The 26,812-nt window shown below is 48.8% G+C and overlaps 6 protein-coding genes across 6 annotated transcripts; 2 read left to right on the plus strand and 4 right to left on the minus strand.

Moving 5' to 3' along the window:
* Positions 1–721: 721 nt before the first annotated feature.
* Positions 722–2,919, plus strand: ace2 (putative C2H2 transcription factor (Swi5); the record flags this gene model as incomplete). Its single annotated transcript, XM_057171296.1, has 2 exons — positions 722–1,406; positions 1,460–2,919. 2 exons carry the CDS (start codon positions 722–724, stop codon positions 2,917–2,919), a joined length of 2,145 nt encoding a protein of 714 aa, XP_057035199.1.
* A 962-nt stretch (positions 2,920–3,881) lies between these two features.
* On the minus strand, positions 3,882–5,446 carry N7457_000229 (T2 family ribonuclease; the record flags this gene model as incomplete). The annotated part of the gene is made up of 6 exons (XM_057171297.1): positions 3,882–4,022; positions 4,085–4,182; positions 4,254–4,493; positions 4,547–4,739; positions 4,812–5,106; positions 5,169–5,446. 6 exons carry the CDS (start codon positions 5,444–5,446, stop codon positions 3,882–3,884), a joined length of 1,245 nt encoding a protein of 414 aa, XP_057035200.1.
* Positions 5,447–5,838: 392 nt separating this feature from the next.
* On the minus strand, positions 5,839–7,200 carry N7457_000230 (RMD1 family protein; the record flags this gene model as incomplete). Its single annotated transcript, XM_057171298.1, has 2 exons — positions 5,839–6,810; positions 6,868–7,200. 2 exons carry the CDS (start codon positions 7,198–7,200, stop codon positions 5,839–5,841), a joined length of 1,305 nt encoding a protein of 434 aa, XP_057035201.1.
* Positions 7,201–7,416: 216 nt separating this feature from the next.
* On the plus strand, positions 7,417–11,512 carry N7457_000231 (CLH domain-containing protein; the record flags this gene model as incomplete). The annotated part of the gene is made up of 5 exons (XM_057171299.1): positions 7,417–7,755; positions 7,808–7,834; positions 7,939–8,849; positions 8,901–11,167; positions 11,235–11,512. The coding sequence occupies 5 exons, from the start codon at positions 7,417–7,419 to the stop codon at positions 11,510–11,512; spliced, it is 3,822 nt and encodes a 1,273-aa protein (XP_057035202.1).
* A 728-nt stretch (positions 11,513–12,240) lies between these two features.
* N7457_000232 (uncharacterized protein) lies at positions 12,241–15,125 on the minus strand (the record flags this gene model as incomplete). The annotated part of the gene is made up of 4 exons (XM_057171300.1): positions 12,241–14,708; positions 14,791–14,844; positions 14,911–14,979; positions 15,050–15,125. 4 exons carry the CDS (start codon positions 15,123–15,125, stop codon positions 12,241–12,243), a joined length of 2,667 nt encoding a protein of 888 aa, XP_057035203.1.
* A 3,847-nt stretch (positions 15,126–18,972) lies between these two features.
* N7457_000233 (grainyhead-like protein) lies at positions 18,973–21,437 on the minus strand (the record flags this gene model as incomplete). The annotated part of the gene is made up of 5 exons (XM_057171301.1): positions 18,973–19,286; positions 19,353–20,539; positions 20,602–21,141; positions 21,206–21,349; positions 21,424–21,437. The coding sequence occupies 5 exons, from the start codon at positions 21,435–21,437 to the stop codon at positions 18,973–18,975; spliced, it is 2,199 nt and encodes a 732-aa protein (XP_057035204.1).
* Positions 21,438–26,812: the final 5,375 nt, after the last annotated feature.

The following is a 26,812-nucleotide window of genomic DNA, read 5'->3' on the forward strand; positions in this document are numbered from 1 at the left end:
CACGTGGCAGCGGGCTGGGTGTCAACGGAAAAGACTCGGCCCGTTGGAGAGCCCCACACGTGACTTGGAAAAGATATGCATATGCATGCCTGAGGCCGCATATCCCATGTTAGACACGTCAAATATCAGATATTGATGTGACGCCATGAGAATCATCGCCCCATCAGCAATATATAGAGTCCGAGCTTAGATCGATGGCTTATCTCCTTGTTCCCAGAATATCTCCCCGGAGACAAGCCGAGGAGCTCCTATAATTGTGTATAACTACGGCCCGAGTGGATGAATTGAGGCTCCTAGCAGAGGGTCCTTGCAGAAAAGGCGATTTAGGAAGAATAATTCTAAGCAAGGCCTCGATCACCAAGGGCAAAAAGAAGAAGAAAATGGACCAAGTAGGGGTAGTGGGCCCATCTTCGTCAGAGCCTTGGTTTCCCAGACGCCCGAGCTGAGGCGTTGCTATGCCAACGACCCGATTGTTGATGGAACCGCGGGTCACATAGATCTCCAGGGCTCCAGAACCAAACCTTCATACATTCGCGCTTCTGCTCTCAAGTTCAGTTCAGAATTCTTGAACTGTGTGACCTGTCTATATCTGTGGGAACTATAGACGTTACTTGAGGCTCTAGCAGACTTCCACTTTCCCTCTCTTTTTCCCGCTTGTCATTGCTTGCATATTCACATACTGACACCCATTCAGGAACGAACCGTCGGCTAAACAGCCATGATGCAATCCGCACCGAACGCACTGGGGAACGGTCGCCATCGCCGTCAAATCTCCACACCAGCTGCCCAATTCGACGCGCCAGTCATGGCCAACATGCAAACCCGTCGGTCACATCGCCGAGGCCAGACTGTGGATTACAGCTCCTACAGTCAGCAGGCCACGATGGACCGATATGCGCCCAAGACGGTTTCGCAGTTGCGAGACTATTTTAACGAAAAAGCAGGTTATTCTTCCCGGGATGTACAGCAGTATCAATCTTATGCCCAGCAACCCGAGCAATCTTTTATGCCCTCAGCCATGACTATGCAGCAGGCTTATCAATATCAAAGTCACCCTTCGCTCGGGGCTGATTGCCAGGCTTTCAACCAAGAACAACTGCAAGCGATCCACACCTCCACTGGTAGCCCCGCGCCCTCTTCCATCGGTGCGCCGGCTTTGTCCCGATCAGCTAGTCAGAGCTCTGACAATACACCATTGAAGTTTGCGCTGCATCATATGCAGCAAGGACAATTCTCGAATCAGCACCAACAATATGCTGGCAATCCGGACTGGGAATTGTTCCCTCAACACAGCATGCCAATGGTCCAACAAGAGCAGGCTACGACCTATGCCGGAGCTATGCACCAAGTCTCTGTTCAACCAAAGGCTCCATCTGCGAAGATTCTGTCGCAGATTTCTACTGCTTGTAGGGATTTCTTGCATTTCCCCCGATTAGAGCCAAGCTAATTTTCGTGGCAGACAACTCCCCCTTGACCCCGAACTCTACCCCATTGAAAAGATCCATTGATTATTCCATGTACAGCAATGACCCAACGCCTTCCAAGTCCCAAAGTTTTTCGTTTCCCCACAATCATGTCACTTCCGAAATGCAGAGAACCCAATCCCTGCAAGGAGTACCGTATGTCGCATCTATGCAGATCAAGCACCAAATGCCCTCTCCCGTCAATTCCCCGCTTCCCACATCGTTCAATGAAGTTGCCGATATGCCAACCCCGAGTTCTTACGAAGTGACGCCTCAAAAATCTAGTGTTTCAATCACGCCGTCCACTGGCAGGTCGAAGAAGCGAGCCCTCTCAACTGTGTCCTCTCCCGCAATTGCCCCAGGCCACGATGATGATCTTGATGCCCGAGTAAAGGCGTCAGTCCAACAGACCGGCGTTTCAACTGATGAGATTGCCAAGTTTATCTCCGGCCCTGATCCCAAGGATGGGAAGTGGGTTTGTCTCTTCACCGACTGCCTTTGCCGCTTTGGACGCAAGGAAAACATCAAATCACACGTGCAAACACATCTCGGAGACCGTCAATTCAAGTGCGATATTTGCGAAAAGCACTTTGTGCGCGGACATGATCTCAAGCGTCACCTCAAGACTCACAGTGGCAACAAGCCCTTTGCCTGTGCCTGCGGTGCCAGCTTCGCTCGACAGGATGCTCTGACTCGTCACCGCCAGCGCGACATGTGTGTTGGAGGTTTCACTGGTGTGGTTCCGAAGACCACCAAGCGCGGCCGTCCCCCAAAGAAGAAGAACAGCCGCCCTGATCTCGACACTCGTCAGGCTAAGTCCACTCGTACTCGCCAGCGCGTTGCTGAAAAGTCCGCCTCAATCGCCCCAGCCCAAAGCAATGTCCCTTTGCAAGAAGCCCCTGTGTTCAACTCGCCCAACTATGCCCCGTCCGCTGCAGTCTCGTCTTTCACGCCGCCCACCTCGCCCGGAGCCAGATACAACGGTGGCTCCTCGCCATGCCAGACCTACAGCTCCTTTGACACGAAATTCGAGGATGACATGCTGCCATTGTCTCCACCCCAACTCGCTCACGCTAGATACGAGCAGGCAATGGCCCACTACGGATCGAACCTCAGTTCTCAGACCTACTCGCAAGAATCTCTTTATAGCGACTCCGCTCTCTCACCTCGCGAGGTGTCTTCTCCTCACACGGCGCCCACCCTGGCTGATTCATCTGGCTCAGAGATGGATATCTTCATGACTCAAGATTCCTCCGAGGATTTGCGCGAGGAGTTCGGCCATCTCGCCCACTCCGGGCTCCCTGGATTCCCCACTTATCAGTTTGTTGACACCACCGATTTCGCACCTGTTTCGTCCTACTACCCAGAGAAGACATTCTCTGGCCTTTCCAACCTGAATGACGATCTGACCGATCCAATCGACTGCTTGTCCAGCGAGTTCCTGATTGACCCCTGAGCGGTTCACACTTCCGATCCCAAAAAAACGCATGGCTACCCACACGGCGCAGCTGATTCTTACTCTTCACGGCGAGGCATTTCTTTGCAACGATACGAGACGACCTTGTACACTTTAATGACCCACGACACAAACCGGGCGTTTTCCCTTCTCTGCACATTCGGATTTGAAACGACTTTGTGGGACTTGATGGGTGCTCTGGGCTTTGCTTTATGCCCAATTTGCCCTTGTTTCCCTCTGTATTTGGCCCTTCTTGTTCCTCATTTTTTTTTTCTTGTTTTATGGTTGCTCCATCGCTCATTTTTCTTTCGGTTTTTTCTCATCATTTGATGCTTGATAAATTGCGTGCCATGTCTTCACAAGAGCATGTTTATTCCCGGTGTTTCTCTCTTTCTCTCTCTCTCTCTCTCTTTTTTTGTTTATGTCCCTATTTCATGATGCGATATGTATTTGATGTCTTTATCTTCAATGAATCTTTTCCGTCTACCCTGTCAACAATTGATGGCTTGACTGATGGATTTTTTTTCTTCGGTGCAATCAGCCTTGGGGATAGCTTGTACTCTAGTATTTCCAGCCTATTTACAATACACCTCACATTTGGTTGGATATTATTTCTCCTTTCTCTCAGTGTAGACTTAGGCGAACGACGGGTGTATAAAAAAGTTGGAAGGCCCAGAAATAGGTGTTGAAGACCTAGCGCCACTGGCTTTTCAGGGTCTTCGACGACCTCCAAATTTGCCTAAGACTGTAGTACTTTACGAGGCAATGCTCGTTCATCATGAGGACAACGAAACGTAAGATCTCGCTCTAGGAATAGTGCGAATTTCTAAATGATTCTATGATAATTGACTACCAACCAACAGCCCCTTAGCCCACTCTGTATCGAGGCTCTGTGCCACACTGTACGATCCCAAATAACAAACTTGCGTTCTAGCAGATATACAAGGAGAATCCATCAATAACTACTTCGATGCCCATGTGATCTCGATCTCAATAGGCCGTCCCCCTTGCGAAGCATACACAGTACTCTGTGTACGCCCCTTGGGTGCATGGTCGGCATAGAAAGTATCGCCACCACTATAAGAAAGCTTCCCGTCTTTGGCCTGCACGGAGTGTGAGATATTGGAGGAATAATAGAAAAGGAGTATCTCGGGAATAAACTTACAGTGAATTCGCTTGGCGCATTGACATGAGGTCCGCAAGCAAGGGCGTCGTTCTCGAAGGCGCAGGCCCCCTTGCTAGATGTCAGGATAAATTTATCGTCTGCAAGATATCAATTACTCCACGTTAGTAATCAATAATAGAGGAATTATAGGCGCGGAACCATTACGAACCCGATAGCTGCTCAGCCCGGAAAGTAGCGCAAGTTCCCGATGAAAACCAGGTTCCGTAGCTGATGATACAGCCGTGCTTTCGGTTGAGCCTTGACACGACTAGATTGCCCCTGCCTGTGAAAGGAGTGCCAGGCGCCGTGGGCTCAGGGTGGCCTATGGTTGTTGTATGCGTAGGCTCGTGTCGGGCATGCTTCAGTGGGTATTTGATGCCCTTGGAGGGGCAGTTAGACTTTTGTCCATCTGGTAAATTTTGTTAGCTTCTGATTTACCTGTAACATAATGATTGAACCGACCTGGGCCTGCAGTGATAAATTTGCCCATTTGCAGACTTCCTGCGATGTTGAAATAATACCAAATCTCGTTGATTGCGCCACCTCGGCAACGGACTGTAACAGGGTTTCCATGAGCGAGCTCCAAGGCAGCTTCAATATCAGCGAGAGCATATGTCTGTGTCTGGGATGGTATAATGCCAGCATTGGCGAGGAACTTACACATAGGTAGTTAGTATCTTGATTCTAACATGTATTTGATGGTTGGTCCGTGGAGGATCACACTTACCTCATGAGAAGGCAATTCCTTGTAAATTTCGACAGTTTTGTCGAAATAGTCTACAACTTCCTGTTGTGGTAGATAATCCTCGTAACAATGTGTTTCAAGCGTGCTAACGCAAGTGCCGTGCTTGTTCCACTCATGTTGCCAGAGGTTGGAATCATCACCACGGAAATCCTTCCAATACTCGCTCATATATTCGAGCAAGTCTCCACGACCTGCGTCAACTAGAATCAACGAAATGTTGCTGTATTTGCGCTTGGAATCGCAGAATTGGTCAAAGCCGCCGCCGCAGTGATCGGGCCTAAAGAGCCAGGGTATTAGCTTGATATTTACATTGAGCCTGATGGTGTATTACAAACTTACCACAAGCCATGAATAGTCCATGCATCTTCAGGGCCAAGTGCAGGGTCCACGTCCCAGAATTGCGTCTGCAGCATTTGACCGCCAGGGTGGTTGAAACAGCAGGTGTCTTGGCCGTGGTACTTGGCTTGACAACTTATTTCCGACCCAGGGCATGAGGATGAGATCCCAAGGGATGTATCTTGATTTGGGGTTTGCGAAAGCCATAGGGAGCCGACGGTCTTGAGGATCTTCTGGGGTCCGGGGATCCCCATGAACTGCTGTGATGATCCCCGCATCATCGAGTGCAGGGTATTGTCGGGATTTCAAGGAGCAAGTTGGTCAATTTCACTCAGAAAAAGAATGTGAGGATGATAAGATGAACGAGAATTAGGAGACTTGTAGTCAAACTAAGAATAGGGGCCTAATACTGGGGTTTCAGGAGGATGTGAGTTGTCACCGGTCTACTGGAAGTCGCCTCGTGCGGAGTCACCAATGACATAAGCGCGGAGAATGCGCAGGTGATAAGGTCACCTGCACATGTCTTTGTTTACTCAGGAACATCCTTGGCGGCACGTTAAGCCTAGGCTCATTTGATTTGAGTCGTTTCTACTTGAGAGTGGAGGGGGTATCATAATTGGTCATCGTCGGTGGTGAAACAGTCGCACCGAACTTATGCCTAGCATTCCTGGTCTCAGGTAGCTTCAGGCCGCTTGCGCGCATTCTCTTCTTGCTCATGTACTCGCTCTTTCCATAAGCGCAGTACTTCAAAGCCAACCTCCACAGCAATGAGCAGAATGATAATCCATTCAAGCCGAAGGCCATGTGTCTCACTAAGGCGCTCCCGAAGTACACTTGCAATCTCTTGCGCATAGTCCATCTTCTCGTTCAGCAGCTTGATGCGAATTCCAACATCCAGCGCTCTACCAGCCTGTTCATAGTATCCCTCCAAGCCGAGCTCATGTCGACTATCCCAAAAGATATCGGGAAGGGAATCAGTGAGCTCCGAATAGAGATTGAGCTGGGCTCGGACACTGAGTAGTTGTCCAGTTTTGCGGAGAACGAAGTCTCGTGTAAAAGGAAGTCGAGATCCCTGTGAAAGGAGTGTCGGAATTGGCCGAGTTGATTCAAAATAATTTGATAGCAGGCTCTCAAGGACAGCCAGTTTGGTACTCCGAGCGAGACCCGACGAGAATGCAACCTTGGTCAATACCGTGTCAACGGATTGTTGCGCTGTTGGTGATCTTTCTGTATCGCCGTGGTCGGAGTAAGTTCCCAATATGATTGTGTCGCCCTTGATAACACTGTTCTCCCGTTTCGGGTCCTCCACAAACTCAAGATCCTCAGTCTCCAAATCATCCACATGTGCACCCTCTGCCGCAGGCAGAAGCGTCCGTGTTGCCAAGAATGATGTAAATCCCTCTGGCAGCGCCCACGCTACCACTGTACCGGATGGGAACACGAACAGATCGCCCACTTCGTCTGACGGTAGATCTGTGCTAGAGGGATTGGTCACGCGTTGGATCGAGTCTAAGGGTATCTGTACATGAACGACTTGTGGGAAGAGCCCTGTCTCGAATGGGTCCGGTTCATATCCTCGTTCTTGCAAAATATCTCTGACCTGGCGGATGTTGAATTGCTCGGCGACGGCGTATGCGGTCACTGTCTAGAGGTCATATTGATCAGCAGAAGCAAATTTACAAAAACTTTCCATTATAGCTACCTTAGTTCGATGTAAGCCCTGCTCTTTGAGAAGCGCTTTGGAGTGAATGCCATCCTTCGACCTCTGTGCCTCTACCGCTACTCGTCGCAATGAAGTAGGAGCTGCCGGTAACCTGTGTCCTCTTCGGCGTTGCTTCTGGGAGTCTGAAGACAAATCAATTGATTCATCACTGTTCTGCTTTTTTTGTTTCAAATATGCATTGGATGAGAAGAAATTCTTCCGTCGGGGAAATGCCAATGGAGGAGAGGCGTGGAGGTATTGAGTTTGTGATCGTGAAAGAAGCTGTGATATTGGCCGCTTGCATCCCAAGCAGACATACGGCCTGGCAAACATGACGTGAATATGGAAAAAATGAAACAAAATCCACACCCCAATAGTTCGGTCGATGACATCGGTTTGCAGTCCGGCCCGATACCCCGCTTAGTCAGGAACCAAGCTCGGGGCCCTATCCTACCCCGGCTCAGCTCTAGAACCACAGAATCCCGCATCCAGCTTGTCGCATTCCACTTCAACCAGCGTGGGAGCTGCAGGTGCTGAGAGGGATTCGCTATGGACGCGCCTGGCGCGACACCGCTGGACGAAAGTGCCGTTCAGAGCACTCCCAAGCACGACATGTGCACCGAACGAAACGGATCACCGACGAACACTACTGAAGGTGCCCAATATGAACGCCAAGAAGAAGATGACCACAGCTCTAGTGGTAGTGGAGAAGAAGAAGAAGAAGAAGAAGAAGAAGAAGAAGAAGAAGAAGATGCCGACGAAGATGAGGGATCGGACGATGAAGACGAGGAGCCCCGCTTAAAGTATGCATACCTCACGAAGCATTTGGGATCAGTATATCGCAACGGGGATGCGACAAGCTCATTCCTCGTATCCGGAGATAAGATGGTAAGCTTGGGTCATGGATAGATGCTATAAATTGAGCTAATCATATGTTTAGATCGTCGGGACACACAACGGGAACGTCGTAAGTCAGCCACACCTACACGCAAATTCACTTCGCTGACCTCGTCAAGCATGTTCTTTCCTTGCCTGCTTTACAATCCATCCGTGTATACCATGCGCACTCAGCAAGCGTCACCTCCATTTCTATATCACCATTTCCTCCTCCGTTTCCGAACCTCAGGCAAGACACCTTCAGCAAGCAGGCTTCAGAAGACTTTAGACCCCCCCACACGGGCCTCTACCACTACTGGTAGTATCCGGGGCCATGGAAAGCTGGGCCATCATCCAGCTATTCTTCCAACACCGTCGAATTCGATTTACATTGGAACCTCCTCAATCGATGGCAACGTTTGTGTCTCGTCGTTGATAGACCCTAAGGATGTGATGTTGCGCAACTTCGGCCGCCCGGTCCAGTCTGTTGCTTTGTCTCCAGAATATAAAAATGACCGGGCATTTTTGTCTGGTGGCCGGGCCGGTGAATTGATCTTGACAACTGGGGGCCGTATTGGAGCAACCTCCAATTCTACAACAATGGGTGGCGCAGCTGCTGCTGCGTCAAGTTGGCTCGGATCCATGGGACTGGCATCTGGTAACGGAAAGGATACAATCATTCACAGTGGTGAAGGGACGATTAGCACCATCAAATGGTCGCTCTCAGGAAAATATGTGGTTTGGGTCAATGAGGAAGGCATTAAGATTATGCGGTCCAATTTGCATTTGGATTCCTCGGAGGCGGAATTTGCTTGGAAACGGATCAGCCATATTGATCGCCCAACCCGTCCCGGTTGGGATGAGATGGCCAGTGTGTGGAGAGCACGTGCCGAATGGATTGACCAATCTGCTTTAGACAGACATGACAATCTCGATCCGAATGACAATCTAGCGAGCCCAGACACAGAGTCGACAGCACCTGCGGAAAAGGTAGAAAAGCTTGTCGTTGGTTGGGGAGGAACCGTTTGGGTCATTGATGTTTACCCAGAAAGGGCAAGCAAATCCTCCAAGGGCGAGACATTGGGCTCCGCTGAGGTTGTTACAATGTAAGTTGTGCTTTTGACGGATGAATGTACCCGTTCTGATTTGAAGCGCAGATTGCGAACAGACTGTGTGGTATCTGGCATTTCATTATACACACCTCGTCTCCTTGTCATTCTTGCTTATATGGAAACCGAAGGCGAAACTACAACCAACGGAAGAGGCAGCGGGATTCGCAATCGCAAAAAGGGAATGGAGCCTGAACTTCGTGTCATTGACATTGAGACCAACGAAGAGATCAGTGCTGATACACTTTCAGTAAACCGATTTGAAGGTCTTTCGGCGTCTGATTATCACCTTAGTGTCCTCCCTCCATGGAAGACACCAGAGGGACAGGTCGTTCAGCGCGGTACCCTGGGGGCTCTTGGATATGGACTTCTGGATGCTACTATGTACTCCGCGAGGCTGTTCAGCTCTGGCGCCAGCATCCGCAGCACTACAAGTAGTGGAGACAAGGGCTCTGGCAGAGTGGCCGCGTCATTTACATCTAGACTCCGTTCAGCGGAGGAGGCTCTTCCCAAGGAGGTCCAAGAAGCTTCGGGTGCTCCTGGTGCAAAAATCTTCGTTCACAGCCCATATGACTGCGTCGTTGCAGTGAAAAGGGACCTTGCAGACCGTCTGTCTTGGCTAAACTCCCGTGGACAGTACGAGGAAGCATGGCGTCTTGTTGATGAACACCCTATAGCTGCGGGCTCGATACCGGACCTATCCGAAAATGTTTCCGAGGTCGCAGGAAGATCACAGACCAGCCTGGGTGACTTCTTTGCGGATGATCGATCATCAATCACTACCGCTGGTCGAACCAAAGTGTCTGCTGCTGAGCAAGAGAAGGCTCGCATTGGGGAACTTTGGATCAATCAACTTATCAGCGAAGATAAGTGGATTGAAGCAGCGCGTATCTGTGGCAAGGTCGTTCGCAGTGCCCCACGATGGGAACACTGGGCGTGGATCTTCATCAAAAACGATAAACACAACGAGATCACCCCACATATCCCAGTTGATCTAAACCCGTCGCTATCTTCAGTAGTATACGAAACCATTCTCACTCACTATGTGTCACGAGACTTGGCCAAATTCAAAGAACTGATCGACGTATGGCCATCTGATTTGTTCAACGCCAATGTGGTCGCAGACATTATTGAGGAGCAGCTGAGATCTGAATCAGTGCAGGTTGAGTCCGAAGACTGGAGAACACTCACAGATTGTCTCGCCAAGTTATTCCTGGTTGGAGGGCATTACCGCGAAGCTCTGCGTTGTTATATTCGGTTGCAAGATGCAGATGCTGCTATGTCTTTGGTCCGGGAACACCGCCTGCTTGATGCAGTCACTGATGATATACCAGCCTTCATCATGATTCGCGTTTCCAAAGCGCAAATGAAGTCAGCCACGAAGTTCGAACTGGAGCAGTTGACATCTGAGCCCACGCGACTCCTTGCTAGCGAGGCATACACGGGTATCGTTCTTCCGGATACTGTAGTAACCCAGTTGATGGCCGCAAATCGCTTGCTGTTCCTTTACTTCTATCTGCGCGCGCTCTGGCGAGGAGAATCTTTACCACATGAAGCCCATAAGCCCAGAAGAGGACGCGGTGCTCACGCTCGAGATGCAGCCAGCAAACTTGCTGCCGACGAAGGCAAAGCCCTCATCGATAATTTCGCCGACACGGCGGTTGAGGTATTTGCCGACTACGACCGGCCTCTGCTAATGGAGTTCCTGCAAACGAGCATCTCTTATTCTTTCGAGAAAGCCACCTCTATCTGCGAAGAGCACAAATTCACACCGGAGTTGATCTTCCTCCTGTCAAAGATGGGCCAGACAAAGCGAGCTCTGAATTTGATTTTGTCAGAACTCAAGGACGTCTCCCAGGCCATTTCCTTTGCGAAATCTCAAGATGATCCCGATCTGTGGGAAGATCTACTCGACTACTCAATGGATAAACCAAAGTTCATCCACGGCCTCCTTGTCGAGGCTGGCACGGCCATCGACCCGATCAAGCTTGTGCGTCGCATCCCAAGTGGGCTAGAGATCGAAGGTCTAAGAGAAGGCCTGACTCGCTTAATCCGTGAGCACGACCTGCAGGCCAGTATCAGTCAAGGCGCGGCCAGGGTCATGCAAAGCGAGGTTGCACTTGGGATGGACTCGCTACGTAAAGGCCAGCGCCGGGGAATCAAGTTCGACGTCATCGAGGACGAAGAAGACCGCAACAAGACACCGACAAAGACTCAAATCCCAGATAATCTATCCCAGACCAGTGGAGCAAAGAAATTCGGCGGTCCCGGACAGGGTAGATGCGGCGGATGCAAGGCCGCTTTCCGAGCAAACGGTAAGTTCTCTATTATCCCCCCGCCCCCATCAAAATCTACATCTCAGCCGATTCTAATCCAACCCAGAACGAGAAATCCTCGTCGGCTTCGCCTGCGGCCACATCTTCCACTTATCCCATTTGCATTCCGACACACCCCAACAATCCGGCACAAACACCCCCAACCGATCAGATCGTACCGCCCGAGCCCAATCTCCCGTCCCCGAATCCCAATCCGCCACTGCATCTCGCACCATCGGACCGAAAGTCACGACAGCAAGAATCCTGCGAGACAAAGTCGGCGACGGATGTCGGATCTGTGCTCTGACGCGAGAGCTCGAATCCCTCGGTGAAGGCGAAGTTTGAACTCGGATTTGGGACTATCTGGCCATCCATTCAGCGTCTCGTGTATATCTTCATGTGCACATACCTTTACTCCCATTCTCCTTGTTTCTCTGAGATACCCGGGCTTTTAGCCAAGCTACCTGTACCCCCCGTTTGGGGGATATTTGCATGTCATTCATCCTGTGTTCACACTGGTTTTTGTTCGTTTGATAGAGATCCTTTGGCAGCTTTGAATATGCGGCGTTAGGCTTGGGTTTATTTGTAACGTAACATCTGTTCCACGGCCTCTAGTAATGAATTTTCTTTCTGCGGTGAATATCGGTCCTTTGCCGTGCCTTTAGGGGGAAAGCGATCTTTTAGTGTTGGGAATGTCTAACAGTCTAGGCTGTGCACAACATATAAATATTCAACTACATTGCATGGTCAATTCTGTTTCCCCTATGAGGCTTTCTCTATACTCACATGTCACGATCTACGAATATCTAATTTTCTCTTCGTTGCTTGCACATATTCAACAGTGAACATTCTTGAATTAGAAAAGCTATGCTTCAACTAGAATATGAATCACTGGTAAAAGATTTTTAAGATAAGGGGAGCGCAATTCGCATCCCATAAAAAAAATGGTCACCCATAAAAACCATGGGCTCCTCAAATTCAGTCATCACCATAATCATCGTGTTGGGGCTGTCCTTGCTACATCATAAGATGGCTGGATTTGCCCTTGACACGGGAAGAGTTGCATGATGTTCTTAAACAACCATGAAACGGAAAACATGAGAGACCATGATCAAGATGATCACGGCCAAGACACGGCTGTCCATGATTCCAACGGTACTGGCACCATTGAAAATCGGCGAAGGAGCGTGAGTACTACCACTTCCCGGAACATGGTCCTCCTGGGTGTAGGTAGGCTTTTGGGGAGGAACAATGGTAACATCTGACCCGGTGGTGGTACCGTGTGCCTCACTCACTAGGGGATTGGGGACAGCGGTTGTAGCCAGAGTGGTCGGGGCTACAGCAATTGGCTGAGTCTCGGTGATTTCCTGAGTAGTACCCTGCTGAACGGGAGGAGCAGGAACCTTGACCAGAGTAGTGGCCTCAACAGTGGTGGCATGGGGTAGCGGAGCCAGCTCGGTTGGCTTGACCTCGGTGGTAATCACGTGTGTGGTGACCTGTGGGACTGGAGCAGGAACATTTGGCTGGATCACAGTGGTCACAATATTAGTGATTGTCTGCGGAAGTGCACCAGGAGCAGTCGGTTGAATGACACTAGTCACAAGCTTGGTGGTCGTCTGAAGGACGGGTGCAGGAGCAGTTGGCTGAATCACAGTAGTCAAAGTCTGAGTCGTCTCCTGCGGAAGGGCACCAGGGATCGTGGGTGGAATCACAGTTGTCACAACCTTGGTAGTCGTCAGAGGGACAGGTGCAGGAACGGTTGGCTGAATCACAGCGGTCAAAGTCTGAGTCGTCTCCTGCGGAAGGGCACCAGGGATCGTGGGCGGAATCACAGTTGTCACAACCTTGGTAGTCGTCAGAGGGACAGGTGCAGGAACGGTTGGCTGAACCACGGTGGTCAAAGTTTGAGTCGTCTCCTGGCGAAGGGCACCAGGAATTGTGGGTTGGATCACAGTTGTCACAACCTTGGTGGTCGTCAGAGGGACAGGTGCAGGAACGGTTGGCTGAATCACAGCGGTCAAAGTCTGAGTCGTCTCCTGCGGAAGGGCACCAGGGATCGTGGGCGGAATCACAGTTGTCACAACCTTGGTAGTCGTCAGAGGGACAGGTGCAGGAACGGTTGGCTGAACCACGGTGGTCAAAGTTTGAGTCGTCTCCTGCGGAAGGGCACCAGGAATTGTGGGTTGGATCACAGTTGTCACAACCTTGGTGGTCGTCAGAGGAACAGGTGCAGGACCAGTGGGCTGAACCACGGTGGTCACAGTCTTGGTGGTTTCCTGTGGCAGTGCGCCAGGAACAGTTGGTTGGATTACAGTGGTTACAATCTCAGTAGTATTCCTTGGGCCAGTAACTATAGCCGGAATGGGAGTCACAGAAACAGTGGTAGTCTCCGTGGGAACTGTGGTGTAAACCTTGGTACTGACGCACCTAGTGGTCTCAGTGCAAGAAATCTCAACCGTGACAGTAATTTCGGTGGTTACCGGAGTAGGAGCCAATTTGGTGGTGTTTGAGTAAGGAGGCGTGGTCACCTCACCCACAGGGCGAGTGGTACGGATAATGGTTGAGTTTGTGTAGACAATTGAAGTTGTACCAGGGACAGGGACCACTCTGGTAATGCTAGAAGTGGTGTTCGTTCCAGTAGTGACTTCAGGAGCAGGTGTGGGAACCTCGGTGGTAGAGGGGCTCGGGCACGGTGACGAGATTGTCTCAGTGGTCACCTCGGTAACAGTGCCAGGAAGTGTAGAGGTAGTATGGTCCATGGTAGTGCTGACAGGGACAGGAACCACAGTGGTAGCATTGGAGCTGGTTGTCACCTGGGCGACAGGAGTGGAAACCGTGGAGGTGGTCGATTCCTCAGCAGTGGTAGCAGGAACAGGAGCTACACTAGTAGCAGCGGAGGGAGAAGAAGAAACAGATACAGTGGTAGTGGCAGTGACCTTGGAAGATCCAGTGCCACTTGCAGAGCTGCTTCCAGTGGCTACCTCAGTAGTGCTGGGTCCTGGAGTCTGAGTGGTTCCGGGGACGGAAGACTGCGAAGTCACTGGAGTGGCACTAGATGTAGGAGTCTCGGTGGTACCAGGTACAGACGATGGAGAAGTAACCAAAGTAGTGCTGGGCCCAGGAGTCTGGGTTGTGCCAGGTGCAGAAGACTGAGTAGACACTCCAGTGGTACCGGGGATAGAACTGTGAGGAGTAACAGGCACAGACGAGGAGGTCAACGTGCTAGAAGTTCCTGACGCAGAAGTTTGAGTGGGCGAAGTAGACACCTCAGAAGTGCTAGTCACAGGAGTCGGAGTGGAGACCGGAACAGACGAAGTAGACACCTCAGGAGTGCCGCTAGGCACCGAAGTCTGAGTGGTCACAGGCGCAGTAGACTGAGAAACCACAGGCACAGGGGAAGTGACCTGAGCGGGAACCGAGGTAGTAGACACTTCCAAAACAGAAGTCGTAGAAGAACTACAATCAACATCGGTGGTGACAGTTGTGGTGGATTCCTCAGTACTGTGATGACCGCAGGTAGTGTGGGTGACAGTGACAGTGACTTGTAAAGGTTAATCCTCCATTCGACAGGGGGAAAGCAATGATGCGTAAAGTTGAATGAAGGATGATGAGGTTGGACTTACTCAGTTCGTTACCGTGAACAGCACGACCAAAGAGAGACCGAGGAAGAACATTGACTGTGCAAGGTCATCAGTAACGGCAGATACGAAGATGGAGGCATCCAGGAAAGGGGCCCGACTTACTCTCACCAACTTGATACTGTTGGCCAGTGGTGGGATCCTGAAGGTAGACCGTTTCCACGTCGTAGCATTCTGGAAGACACCAAGGTTAGTGAATGGTCAGAGCGGATACACGTAGTCATGGGGTGTAAACAAAACATACCCACGGCAGCAGTAGCCATGGTCACCAGAGTGGTGACCAAGAGCAGAAGCGGCTTGAGACGCGTCCAAGCCGCCATCTTGACGGGTATCTCGAAAGGTTAAACGAATGTGGGATAATTGCACCAGGAAGTGATCGAGGTAAACGAAGGTGGAGATGGAAGAAGGGCAGTGAGGGTGAGGTGGAAGAAGGAAGAAGAAGAAAGGGAAGACGAGTCAAGAAATAGTAAACAGAAAACTCGAGCGTTTCCGTTTGAGGCAGGAACGCAAATCGCCCGTGACAATAGGAGCACGTGCTGTTATTGCCCTGGGCTGTTGAGGTTTGTCGTGCCTTCCGTTTTTGATGAGATAACTCTACAAGGAGGGAAGTATCGACTGCCACTTCGAGCTCAGATGAGATACTTGGCACCGCAGTACCCTTTTGCATAGAACCTGAACCCTCCCAGCCCTGTGTGTGACTCGAATAGAACTTTAACCTGGGTACACCGGCAATCAGAGGTGTAGAACATGAGTGATACAGTCTAAATCTAGCTCAACAATTGAGGGGGCTGCAAAATTCAAGCCTTTTGCCCAACATCGGGGGGTTTTCTTTCGGCAGAAGCCCCCCAGAGACTACATGTAGGGTAAACCGCACACCAATATGAGCTTTGACATAGAGATCAGATCAGAGTCAGCCTCCCAGAATCATCGGAATAACAGGGCCACTTTTGTAAAAGGGGTTGGGGTATCACAGACAATGTTGGTGTGCCACAGGAGCCAGACTACAAAGGCAGACACCTCAATGAGGGTGGGCCAATATATGGCATACGCTCCGCTACTCTGTTTATTATTACTTTCAAACCACAAAGATCCTGAATTAAGTTCGAACATAAGACATAGTCGCAGAATCATCCTCTGCTTAAGTTTGAAGTAACAATTAGCATTGGCATGACAACCTAAATTTAGGTCAGACACTGTAAGGTCAAGTGCCGAAGTGCAATGTCACTTGAGCCTCGCAGCCCCGTGTTATTGGCAAGGTCTAGGATGGCTTTCTATTTTAACTCCTGGGTCAGCCCTACAGTGATACGGTGAGTGATCTATGTTGCCAGTCCAGGAACAGTAGTACCACAAGTTAGGGCATGGTTTATCAGGTGGAAACATCTCACAACGTAATCACGACATAAGCATATCATCGGCAGTTTGATCTATAAGATTAGACATCAAGATTAGCTTTATTTAAGTTCTATAAGCTCTGAAGCAGTGGCAAATTCTACACTAGTGCACCGTTTAGATATCGCGTCGAAGGGGCAAAATATACCTCGCCATTATCTATCTACAAAATTGGCCAAACGCCAATCAGAGTCTCCACAGATGGTTCATATGAAGGAAACCTTAGTAAAAGATTACAATCCAATCAATAGCAGAGATCATACCGGTAATACCTTTCACGAGAATCCATCGAACATGGGGGATGTGTTGAGTGATCGAAAAATACTAGCGTATCTGAATACAGTATTTGCAAGCAAACACTCAGCAAATAAGCGGTATGTAACGGGATTCAGGAGCGGTCACAGTAGCGGGACGACCCGCATGGAATACTCTCAAAGCTCATTTTGGTGGCCCCGCTTCCAAGGAACCGGCGGATTCTGACATCATACGGCTTATGTAGATGCGGGCGTGCGGGTGCATCGGGATATTATAAGTCCCGCGGATGTTGAGTGTGAGAAGTTGCGATGGCTGTAGGCGTTATACAACTTGGGAATATCAAAATTTCCAAGGTTCAATGCTAATCGAGATCCACTAGGTGAGCTAAGGGTAAGGGGTTTGGACAAAAAAGATCGACAGGAGAACGATCTGGATCATAGTTGAATCAGAGTTGTTGAAGACAAGCGAGAAAAAGCAACCCCTTGAATAATGAGCATGAGGAGGTTTGTCGGTGTGATCTACACCGGTATACCTATGTAGGTAGGTAGGTAGTTCTTTATGTAGCCGTCTTCGAGCCACTCCCATCCCCTTTGGGGTGTGGGTGCGGCTCGAAGACGGCTAGTCTGCAATCTACGGAGTACCAAAAACCGAGTTTCTCTCTCAAGTTAAGCGACGTTAATTCATTTTTTTTTGTGTCAAGGCCTATCAGGAATCATCGGTACCTTAGATCTCACCCAGCATAACTCGGACAATTCTACTCCGTATTCCGTATGTACCCCGTGCGTAAAGGGGAGGGGGAATAAAAAAATTAAAAAAAAATCAAGTCAAACGAAATCAAAAAAAGTAGACGAATAATCCCAAAAAAGAACACGATTGGAGTACGGAATATGTATTCTAAAATGGCTTCAATTGCCCAGCTTAATGCATCTATGGATGCAATATAAAAAAGCAGACCCCAAAGCCCAGAACCTCGGGTAGTTAGAAGACCACAACGTAGGGGAAAAAAATCGTGTTTCCTCTCCAACGCACACCGGGCCCTAATTAGGGCAACCAGTACAGCATATACGGAGTACATACTCCGTATTGCGCATCGCAATCTCGCAATAAACCCATTCCAAGAAAGACGAAAACGATCCAAGACGGAGAAAGTGGACACGATCGGCATGGGGGGCCCCTCTAATATGGAAAAGTCTCGATCTACTCAAGCCATGACGCAAGGACCGGGAGTTTTCTTCCCCCCAAGCCCGAAAGCGACATTGGTTGACAGGTTGGTATGAGGGCCCATCCAATCAGAGTTAAGTTTTTTACCCGAAGCAGCGGTCCATGGGTCCCTAAGCGTGTCAACCCGTGGCAGTTATACACCCAAGGTCCGACAGCCCTGCGTGGTTTACCAGGTTGCCGGGACTGGGGGTGGATTATGATTGAGGTAATGATTTCATTGTGAGATTGACATTGAATTTTTGGGACACTGCGCAAGCCAATCTCGTCGCTCCACTGGATTAATATCGGGATCTTGGTTCCCGAGGTGTTTATTTCCGTTCTTTTCTGCCTTCTCGCACGGCTCTGGCTCGGGGGGTTGGGTGCCAATCCCCATGGATGACTTTTGCCCAACTGCCAAGCATCGATGACAAGATACATCATCCTTTCCGAAATCTCTCCGAGATCATTGAGCTGATGGTTACTTGGGCGTGATCCGTGTACTGCTTCATAGATTCTCACAATAAACACGTATTGGGAGTATCCTACGCCAAAGACGGCGATCAACCTAAAGTTCTACATGTTGAGATGCTATTGAGGTAGCAAGGTCATCGTATTCTGTACCTATGCATCAGAGGGATCGACATGTAGTCACATCCTCGGGCTATTATTTATCTGAATCATATGACCCTCAGTCTGCATGCATGCACGCATGTAGAGACATGGGAAACGACAGGAGAGAAAATCAAACACTCAGGGTTGCTCATAGCCCTTGACCGTCAAAAAAGAAAAATGCAAAATAAAAGAGAAGGGGAGAGCAGAAAGTAAAGTGAAAACATCGTATGAGACAGGCTGAAAGATCAAAAGTGGAACAGGGTATCAACGTCGTATGCTCGGCCCTCGACCAAATCGAAATCATACCAATGACAAACAGTGTATATCAAAATGTTCCATTGTCCATCGACTCATATACCGTCATGATGGGCGGACAACGCCAAGTTAAAAGAACAAAGATGAAAAACAAAAGATGGAACATAGTATAACAGGTATCATTGCTCGGAGATTCGTGTATTATCCCCATAAACAACGCCCCGTGTAAAAAAAGAGAAAAATGACTAACCAGCCCATTAAGAAAGAAAATATGGAACATGAGATGATGAGTAAGATCAGTGCAACTGATGCTCGCAAGACGGAGCGTTCATGCGGTTCAGATCAGATGTAGGGAGGGAGGGCGGCACGGTGGCCAGCAAAGAGAGATTTTCGGGTTTCTTTTATAAGATCTGCATCTGAAAGACCAGCTTCGGCTAATAGAGATGCGATGGTTTTTCAATAGGTGAGTGTCATCTCCAAAGGAGATCCGGGCATGCCAGTAGCACCGCCATTCGGACCTCGTAATTCAGAGATGCCAATGATCATGTCTTGACCCTCTGGAAGTTCACGGACCACATCATCATCAATCATCACACGCCTGCCTTGTTCATTAACGTGTAATATGGTAGAAATGTGTGATGGGTCAATGTGATGTTTCTCAGAAATTTGCATCATGAGCTCTCGGGCAGTTCGCTCTGTCAAGTAGATTGCACGATAATAATCCTGTGGTGCCATCGAGGTTCCAGTGAACTTGACGTAGAAACATGCAACTGCAAACAAGAACATATAGTTAGAAAGGAGAAAAACGATTGCGTTGCACGCGGTCAATAACTTACCAGGCTTGGGAGTCCGTTGCACCGGAGGACGATAAGCCAAGTCAACACCGACGGCCTCGAGGAATCCACCTGGAACTTGATCGCCAGATGAAAGCCTTGGAATGGTTGTCGGTTGCTGTCTTAATCTGGTTGCTCGAGTTGGCGGAGAATTGGATGATGAGGTATTGGTATTTGGTGGTGAGGGCATTATTGAATCCATATCGCGTGTACTCGAACGGCTCATATGGTGAACTTGGAAAGAATCGCCATCACCTGACAGCTGGATAGGATATAGGTCGGGATCATCGGCTTTGTCACCGCGTAAGCCAAAGACGCTCACTGAGCGAGTGGACGAGAACATCTGTTGCATCATAGACAACTTGGCTTGGAGATCGTCTTCTAAAGAGTTTTTATCAGGAGGAGCATCATCTGAGCCCATTGACCAAGTACGCTTGTGAACTGAAGGCTTCATATGGCGATCGGATCCCTTGGTAGCGGAAGCATTGTTGCCCCGTTTGCGCTTCGCAAAACCGCCACCCATCTCAGCCTGCGAGACTTGCTGCTTCAGTTTATCAATGGACTTTTTGACATGTGCTACATCATTAGATAACTTTCTCTCGGCACCATGATCCCGGAAAAGCTTGACTTTGCAGTAAGACAATTCCGTATCGCGAGATACACCGGTCTCTTCGCCTGGCGACAAAAGTTCGGTTTTGGCGCAGAGTCTGACAGGAATACCTTTGACACCTTTGGAGTGGCTGAAGTCGGTGGAAAGGAAATTGAATCGTACAGGGATGTTGCAATCGGATACGCCGGTCGCAGGATTAGCCGTCCAAGTAACGCAGAAACCATCGACTGACATGCTCTCGATTTGTACCTGCCTGTGACGGTGTGCATCGGCGCCACCCTGAAGGGGGTCAACATATTCAACTGCTAATAATTTTCCACCGCGCTGATGGGCTTCATTTATACCACGGCCCTCCTTCCAAAGTTGCCAACATATTGAAGGTTTTGCTCGTTGCTCTTGTTCCTCAAAGGAGACACGGACGAACGTTCTATATCGAAGCGGTTCATGGCTGATCATTGGAGGGCTCGAGTCGATGACTGAAAGATTATATGCTTGTCCTTTGTTGAGATAGGTGATGGGAACTTCGCTCGTGTTCTTAACCATGGCGGTGGGCGCACGTAGAGAAACATTGAAGCGGAATCTGTGTGATTGAAAGCGGTTAGCATCCGAGATACAATCTGGTTCAACAAATCGAATCCTCACTTTTCACCCTTGGCATATGACATATCACCACCCATTGAAGTTGAAAAGTCCGTAGACGCTGTCATATTAGACGCTGTTTCGACATGTGCATCGTTCAAAGATGCATCATCGAGAGTATCATCCATGGCATCATATCCCGTGTTGCGGTGCATAAAGGCGCTTGGTGCGAAAGACTGCGGTTGTGCATATGGATTCATATCATGCATTGGATGTATGAACTGCGGGTGGAAAGGTTCAAAGCCATTACTATGGTGATTGTGTGCAGGGAGGCCCGAAAGAGAAAGCGGAGTTATCAGGTGCATCCCTGTTGGGGTGTGCAAATCACCAGCCTGGTTGTGGAAAATTGCACCCATTCCACCAGAATTTGGAGTGTAAAAGCCGGAATGTTGGTTGGCAAGAGGCATCATGGAATATGAACCAGGTTCCATCCATGAAGGAGTCAATCCCAACTCCTGCATATTTCGAGGGGTGCGGTCATTGGTTGTAGTGACAGGAAACTTGACATCGTGACTCTTCATTTTCACATCGCTGTCTTCCATTCTAGAGCACATTGCTACGTCAACCTTGGTTCTTGGACATGCAAAATTACGGGGTTTGTACGAACCTTGGAGGCATTATGGACCCATCTGGCCCGGCATCACGAGGGCTTTCGATTGACGCACCGTTGCTGTCTCGCCGAGGAACGATGTCTGAAAATGCTTGCTGAAAGCGAGTGATGAACTCACCATCAGGCTTTTGAGTGTTTCTCCTGAGCATTGGATTAGAAAATAATAATAATAAAAGATCAGGACAGTAAAAATAATCCAAATGCAGCACACTCACCGACTACTAAACATTGGGGATATTTTGATTTTATCAACTCGTTTAACCACGGGATCCACACGGAGAGGAAGAAATGTAGGCGAAGAAGGCGTAGGAAGGGTGCGAATCAATGTGCAGCATCTGATCCGAGCTGCACAATGTGGCTGCGAGTTCTGTGAAGTCGTGGTCCACCACAAGTTAAATTTGTTGTGCTCCTGGCTTTGCGATTTGGGGAGTTCAATTTGCTCGAATCGTCAAAATTGGGGTGATGAGAAAATCGTAGTACGTCGTGTGCAGGCTTGCAAAGGTTAAGAGCGTTGAAATTGGCAAACCCTCTTGGGATCCAAGTTTCAAGCTGGTGAAGCAATGGAGTACGCGCAATGGTGGTGACTATAGGCGAAGATGAGAAGGTGGCGGAAGATGTAGATCGGATAGGTGCCCAGGTGAAGATATATCGGTCAAAAAAAGTTTTTGGAAATAGTGGTCGAGTATGTTTCCTTCTTATAGACTGGAGAAGGCATATAATTGGAGAGGCGAGGGGTGAAGGAGGGGAGATGACGATTAAGGGAGGGGAGAATGGGAAAGAATAGTCAGGACGGTACGGGCCATGGAGCCTCCAATGACAAAAGATCTATGAGATCCCACAAGAACTGTCCACTGAGCCACAATTTACCCCGAGTACATTGTCAAGGGGGTGCTCGGAAGATTTGAGGGGAGTATGAAAAGGAAAACCGTCGCCACCGGGGAGAGACCGATAAGGAACAGGGGCCACATGGACGAATACGACAGGAGCCAGGGAACTTCCTTCGGAGGCGTTTAAAAAGAAAAAAAATCGAAAAATCGAAAAATCGAAAACAGAAAAAGAGCTGAACATTCTAAATAATATTCTGAATAAATTGATTGGTAACGGGGAGGCAATTATGGAGAACCAATACTCGGAAAACCGTGCTCAGTGGAGAGTCCAAAAATGCGAGAAGCACCGGGGGCAGTACGGTCGATTGTAAATTTACGTATCTCGTATTGCCCGTATCAGTACAACATACCTGCCCTTTGTACATGAAGGCATTGCTTCCGAGGTATGTAACCAGACTACACCTCCGGTCCCTTGTCTTCGATTTGTGTTGGTGCAAGAGGCCGAACTTCCAAGGTGGTCATGAAGACCACATCCACGTCACATCTCTCCGGATCTTGGATGCCTCATTTCTGGGAGATCGAGACATGTTTACCGTTTCCGTGCCGAGAAAATCCCTTTACTGCCGATTAACCGACTTGATGTCAAGACTGTCGGCGCACGCGGAAGTAGATTGGCCCTATAATTGGAGAGCGGGCTTTGGGTGTAGATTCAGGGACCACAAATCAGAATAACTTGGAAACTATTTCCAAGGTCGCAAGAAATTGGTTTTCTCAGTCCACTCCACAGAATGTGGATCAGATCTACGGAGTAGATGGTGACAGTTGGAGGGTACTATGTATTCTACACAGAGATGGACCTACAAAGTAGGTAGACAAGATCATGATCGCCATACGAAAGTTGTGAGATTATCCCGGTGTGGATGCTGCTTTTGAAGGATTACTTAATATGAATGCAGGGATCACTGCCAGAATGGGCTGTATACAACGTATTACTCCGTACATATTATCGAGATACCTATGTTGTAGGTACCGCCGATATATCCCTTATATCCCTTCTATGGATCTTCCATCTGATTGATTCACGGCGTCGGTTTGATCCCTCGACAATCCTTCGTGGCTCGAGAGTTCAAAGGCGTCAAGAGTCAAGACCACAGCCACAGATATCTGACCTCTGACCTCGTACTATACATATAGTTTGGCCACAGCCACAAATAAAGATAGTGGAACTTTATATGCCATGGACTCAAACGTGCCGTGGTCAGAGTCTGGCATCATGGGTGGATAGTGGGACCAGATCTACAGCCAAACTCACTATGTTCGGGGTGGTCATAAGTTCGCCCATTGGAAACGATTGGCTGGTCCTGAGGATGTGCCAATTGAATCAATGCCGTAGATGATATCATGCGCGGCTCATGGAGTGGATGGAGGTTGTGGCTCAGTCGATGACCCATTCGTTGATTTCCTTTCCTCAAGTACCATTGTACCGTTGGATGTACTGTATCTACTACTTGTAGCTAGATATAATTCATGACCAACGTAGTGCAATGTACCTACATATATACCTAGGTAGGTTTCGTATTGAGTGTTTAACTATACATAGTAAGTCTTCAAGGTTGAAACTTGTGCATTTGATACGATAAAAAGGTGTACAACATATACCACATACCAACCCAGTTTACATACAAATTTACCCTAAAACCCAGGTGAGACAGTACGAATGGCAAAGCTCATTGCTGGAATGTACACCCACCAATCATATCGAAGGCTGAAGCGCTCGGATGATCGGGTGGAGCACGTGCCGTAAACGGGGCTTACCACATAAAACAAACTTGGAACCTTCCAATACCCACATCGCGCATGTAAATATTTGTATATCGTATGTTGCATATCCAAAGCTGTATACTTCAATTCGTGAGAAATGGACATGGTAGAAGCAAGTTCGGATATAATAGTCTTCACCTATGAGCTCAATTTGTCTAATTAGGTAAATTCCTGCTCCCAAGTACTGCTCAGACAAGTGGAACCTCGCAAGAAAGCTGTTTCTCCTTCAAGAGAAACCGAATATCGGTTCGTAGCTAGGTAGCTTACAGATAGCGTGCTTTAATAAAATGTACAGATGAACGAGGGCCTTAGAAAAGGAACAAAATTCGCATTGATTCCAAATCGCAATCAATACACAAGTATGGACATGTATATACTGCAGGGAGGTTCGTATTATACACCCGTCCATCATGGACAGCTCTCAATTTAAGCTCTCGAAGCTAAAGCACGGAATCCGTTGTCAAAAGTAAATTACTAGTACAAACGTCCCCGGATATTCCGTATTGCATCCAATACATATGCTAATAAGTACGGAGTATGGAGCACAAACGATGCCTCTTCTCCACCTACATCACCTCACGCAATGCTAGGGCTTAATGTTGTTCCTTTAGTATCCTCTCCACCATTTGACATGGATCCCAAGCCAACTCAAAGCCAACGGAACGGCACCCGTTCCGTGCCCAGGCAATATCAGATTTACCACTGAAAGCCACGACGTCATCGGACGTTTTCGGTAACATGACAGAGAGAGAATGGATAACGCCACCAGCTGTGTTAGAAATACCATCTCCACATTTAAATTTCTTTTTTCCTTTTTCTTTTTTTTGAAAGATCGAATGTCATATGTTCAGGATGTCAAATCAATCAGAAACGTTGGCTATATCAGGGGGTAATAAGTCCAGGGTCGATTATTGGTCGATCGAGTGCTGGTAGGAAAGATCGATCCAAGAGCTCAGCCATATTAAAGTACACGAGGTACCTTTGTACCCCGTAGCGCGGATCCGTTATCTCATTTTGCGCAGGGGTGTACAACATATGGAGGGATGGGAGTCCGGAGTGTAGACTGGGCTTCTGTGCGGGGACCACAAGCAACTGGTCAAAGACCGGATATGATAGACGCAGTACGGAGTACTCCGTATGAGAAGTCGAACTGCAACGCAAGCGGCTGAATTTTCCGCTCGGAATAGGTGCCTTGTCACAGACAAACAAAAAAAAAGGATCGGCAATTGGAGGGAGGGGGGAGGGGGGCCGATCGGCCGTGGCTTACTCCGTACAGTGTGGTGTTGTACGGTATAGCCAGTCAGGCCGACAAACGGTCTTGCCACTGTGGTCTCAGGCATCTGTGGAGTTTCTTTGAGAAGGGAAGGCGCTTTGCAGCTTACGCAGCTGTGCATCAGCCACAGCAATTTGACTCCATTCCAAGACGTGGGCTCCCGCTTTTGATCTAACAGCTCGCAAATCAAATGTACCTACCATGCCCATCCCACTGCGGGGGACAGCGGAGCCCCGTGGGACCTTCATGGGTGCCACAGACCAATAGTTGTTGATGCATGGAGCAGATGTGGGAACTATCAATGGACGTCGATGGGGCTGTTTTCATGTCGGATAAGGAATACCGCTCGTACTTTTGTTCCTTACGCTTCTTGAACCGCACTGTGTTAAGCCCAAGGATCGCAAAATGGGGCCCTAGCTTCGGTTTGCTAAATCCACATTGCAGATCCTAGCTGTTTGATCCACCCTTGAATCATGGATATGCCTTCCAACAGTTCATTGGGTGGCTGCCTCTCCCGCTGCGGCCACGAATCACATTTTCCAGGGGCCAGAGCAGCGCTATGACGAGGCTATCCACATTATCGTTGGCTGACTTTGCCGGATCTCTATCAAATGATATGATGACGAGCACCGGTCCAGATTGGTTCTGGCTGATCTTTCCATCTGACCGGCTGTCGTTCACTTCATAAACGGGGAGCAGAGGGCTCTGATTGGCTGGCTGATACACCCGTATGATCGAACTTGGGAATGGTACCTACCGACGTTGTCCGTACGGAGTCCCTCGTACAATACTCTATGACGACGATTGGCCAAGATTGATTATGGGTACCTTTTCCTCCAATTGCCCCTTCTATGATTGATGTACTCCACAGCGGGAGAACGGCAGAACTTGTCGTGGATTGGCCAATATCTACCGATGCATGAATCGTACCTCGTTAAACACCTACATAAGCGAGGTACTCTATGACGATTACTACCTCGGATTGGTGAGGGCTGAATTTTCCGTGCGTCAGTTTTTAATTCTGTTCCATACCCCACAGTGGGGAGAACAGCAAAGTGGTCCGGCATGGTTATATCCGTCTTATTGTACGGAGCACGGAGTACTCCGTACGGGATTTACACTTTGCATTGGCATATCAAATAACTAGCGGCATATGAGCCTCGATGTACAGTCAATTACCCGTCCGGCGCAGACTATTGACGGTGCATGGTATTTCCACATATTTATGCATATGATCATGAATAGGACCGCTAATCCATGGCGATCATTGATATACATACGAGGGACAGAAAGAGCTTGTGATATAAACCGAACAACGCAGTCCATATGGATTCTAGTGCACATTTGCGATATATAATTTATGTAACATAGCGTGACCTGTAGGATTTGCTCGGGATATGGACTCTGTCCTATCGCATCCCCAATAGATTGCTCCATTGCTCGAAGTAGTACATTGTACAATAGGTACTACACCTGCGATGAGATCATTTTGGCTTTGGTGATATCAACATCCTTTGAGACATATGCGAAGATACGTCAGAGTGGATAGACGCGGACATCGTTGGGATCTCGATGCTTGTCCTGATCAACATCTGGAATATACTCTGAGGGATAATTTCTTGAAGGGATTACTTCGGAGAATACTTGCTTCGGTGGATATTTTATGCAAATTAATGGTCGGGC

This window comes from Penicillium paradoxum (genome assembly GCF_028828445.1).
Source record: "Penicillium paradoxum strain IBT 22861 chromosome Unknown utg000002l_segment0_segment0, whole genome shotgun sequence".
Lineage (NCBI taxonomy): Eukaryota > Fungi > Ascomycota > Eurotiomycetes > Eurotiales > Aspergillaceae > Penicillium > Penicillium paradoxum.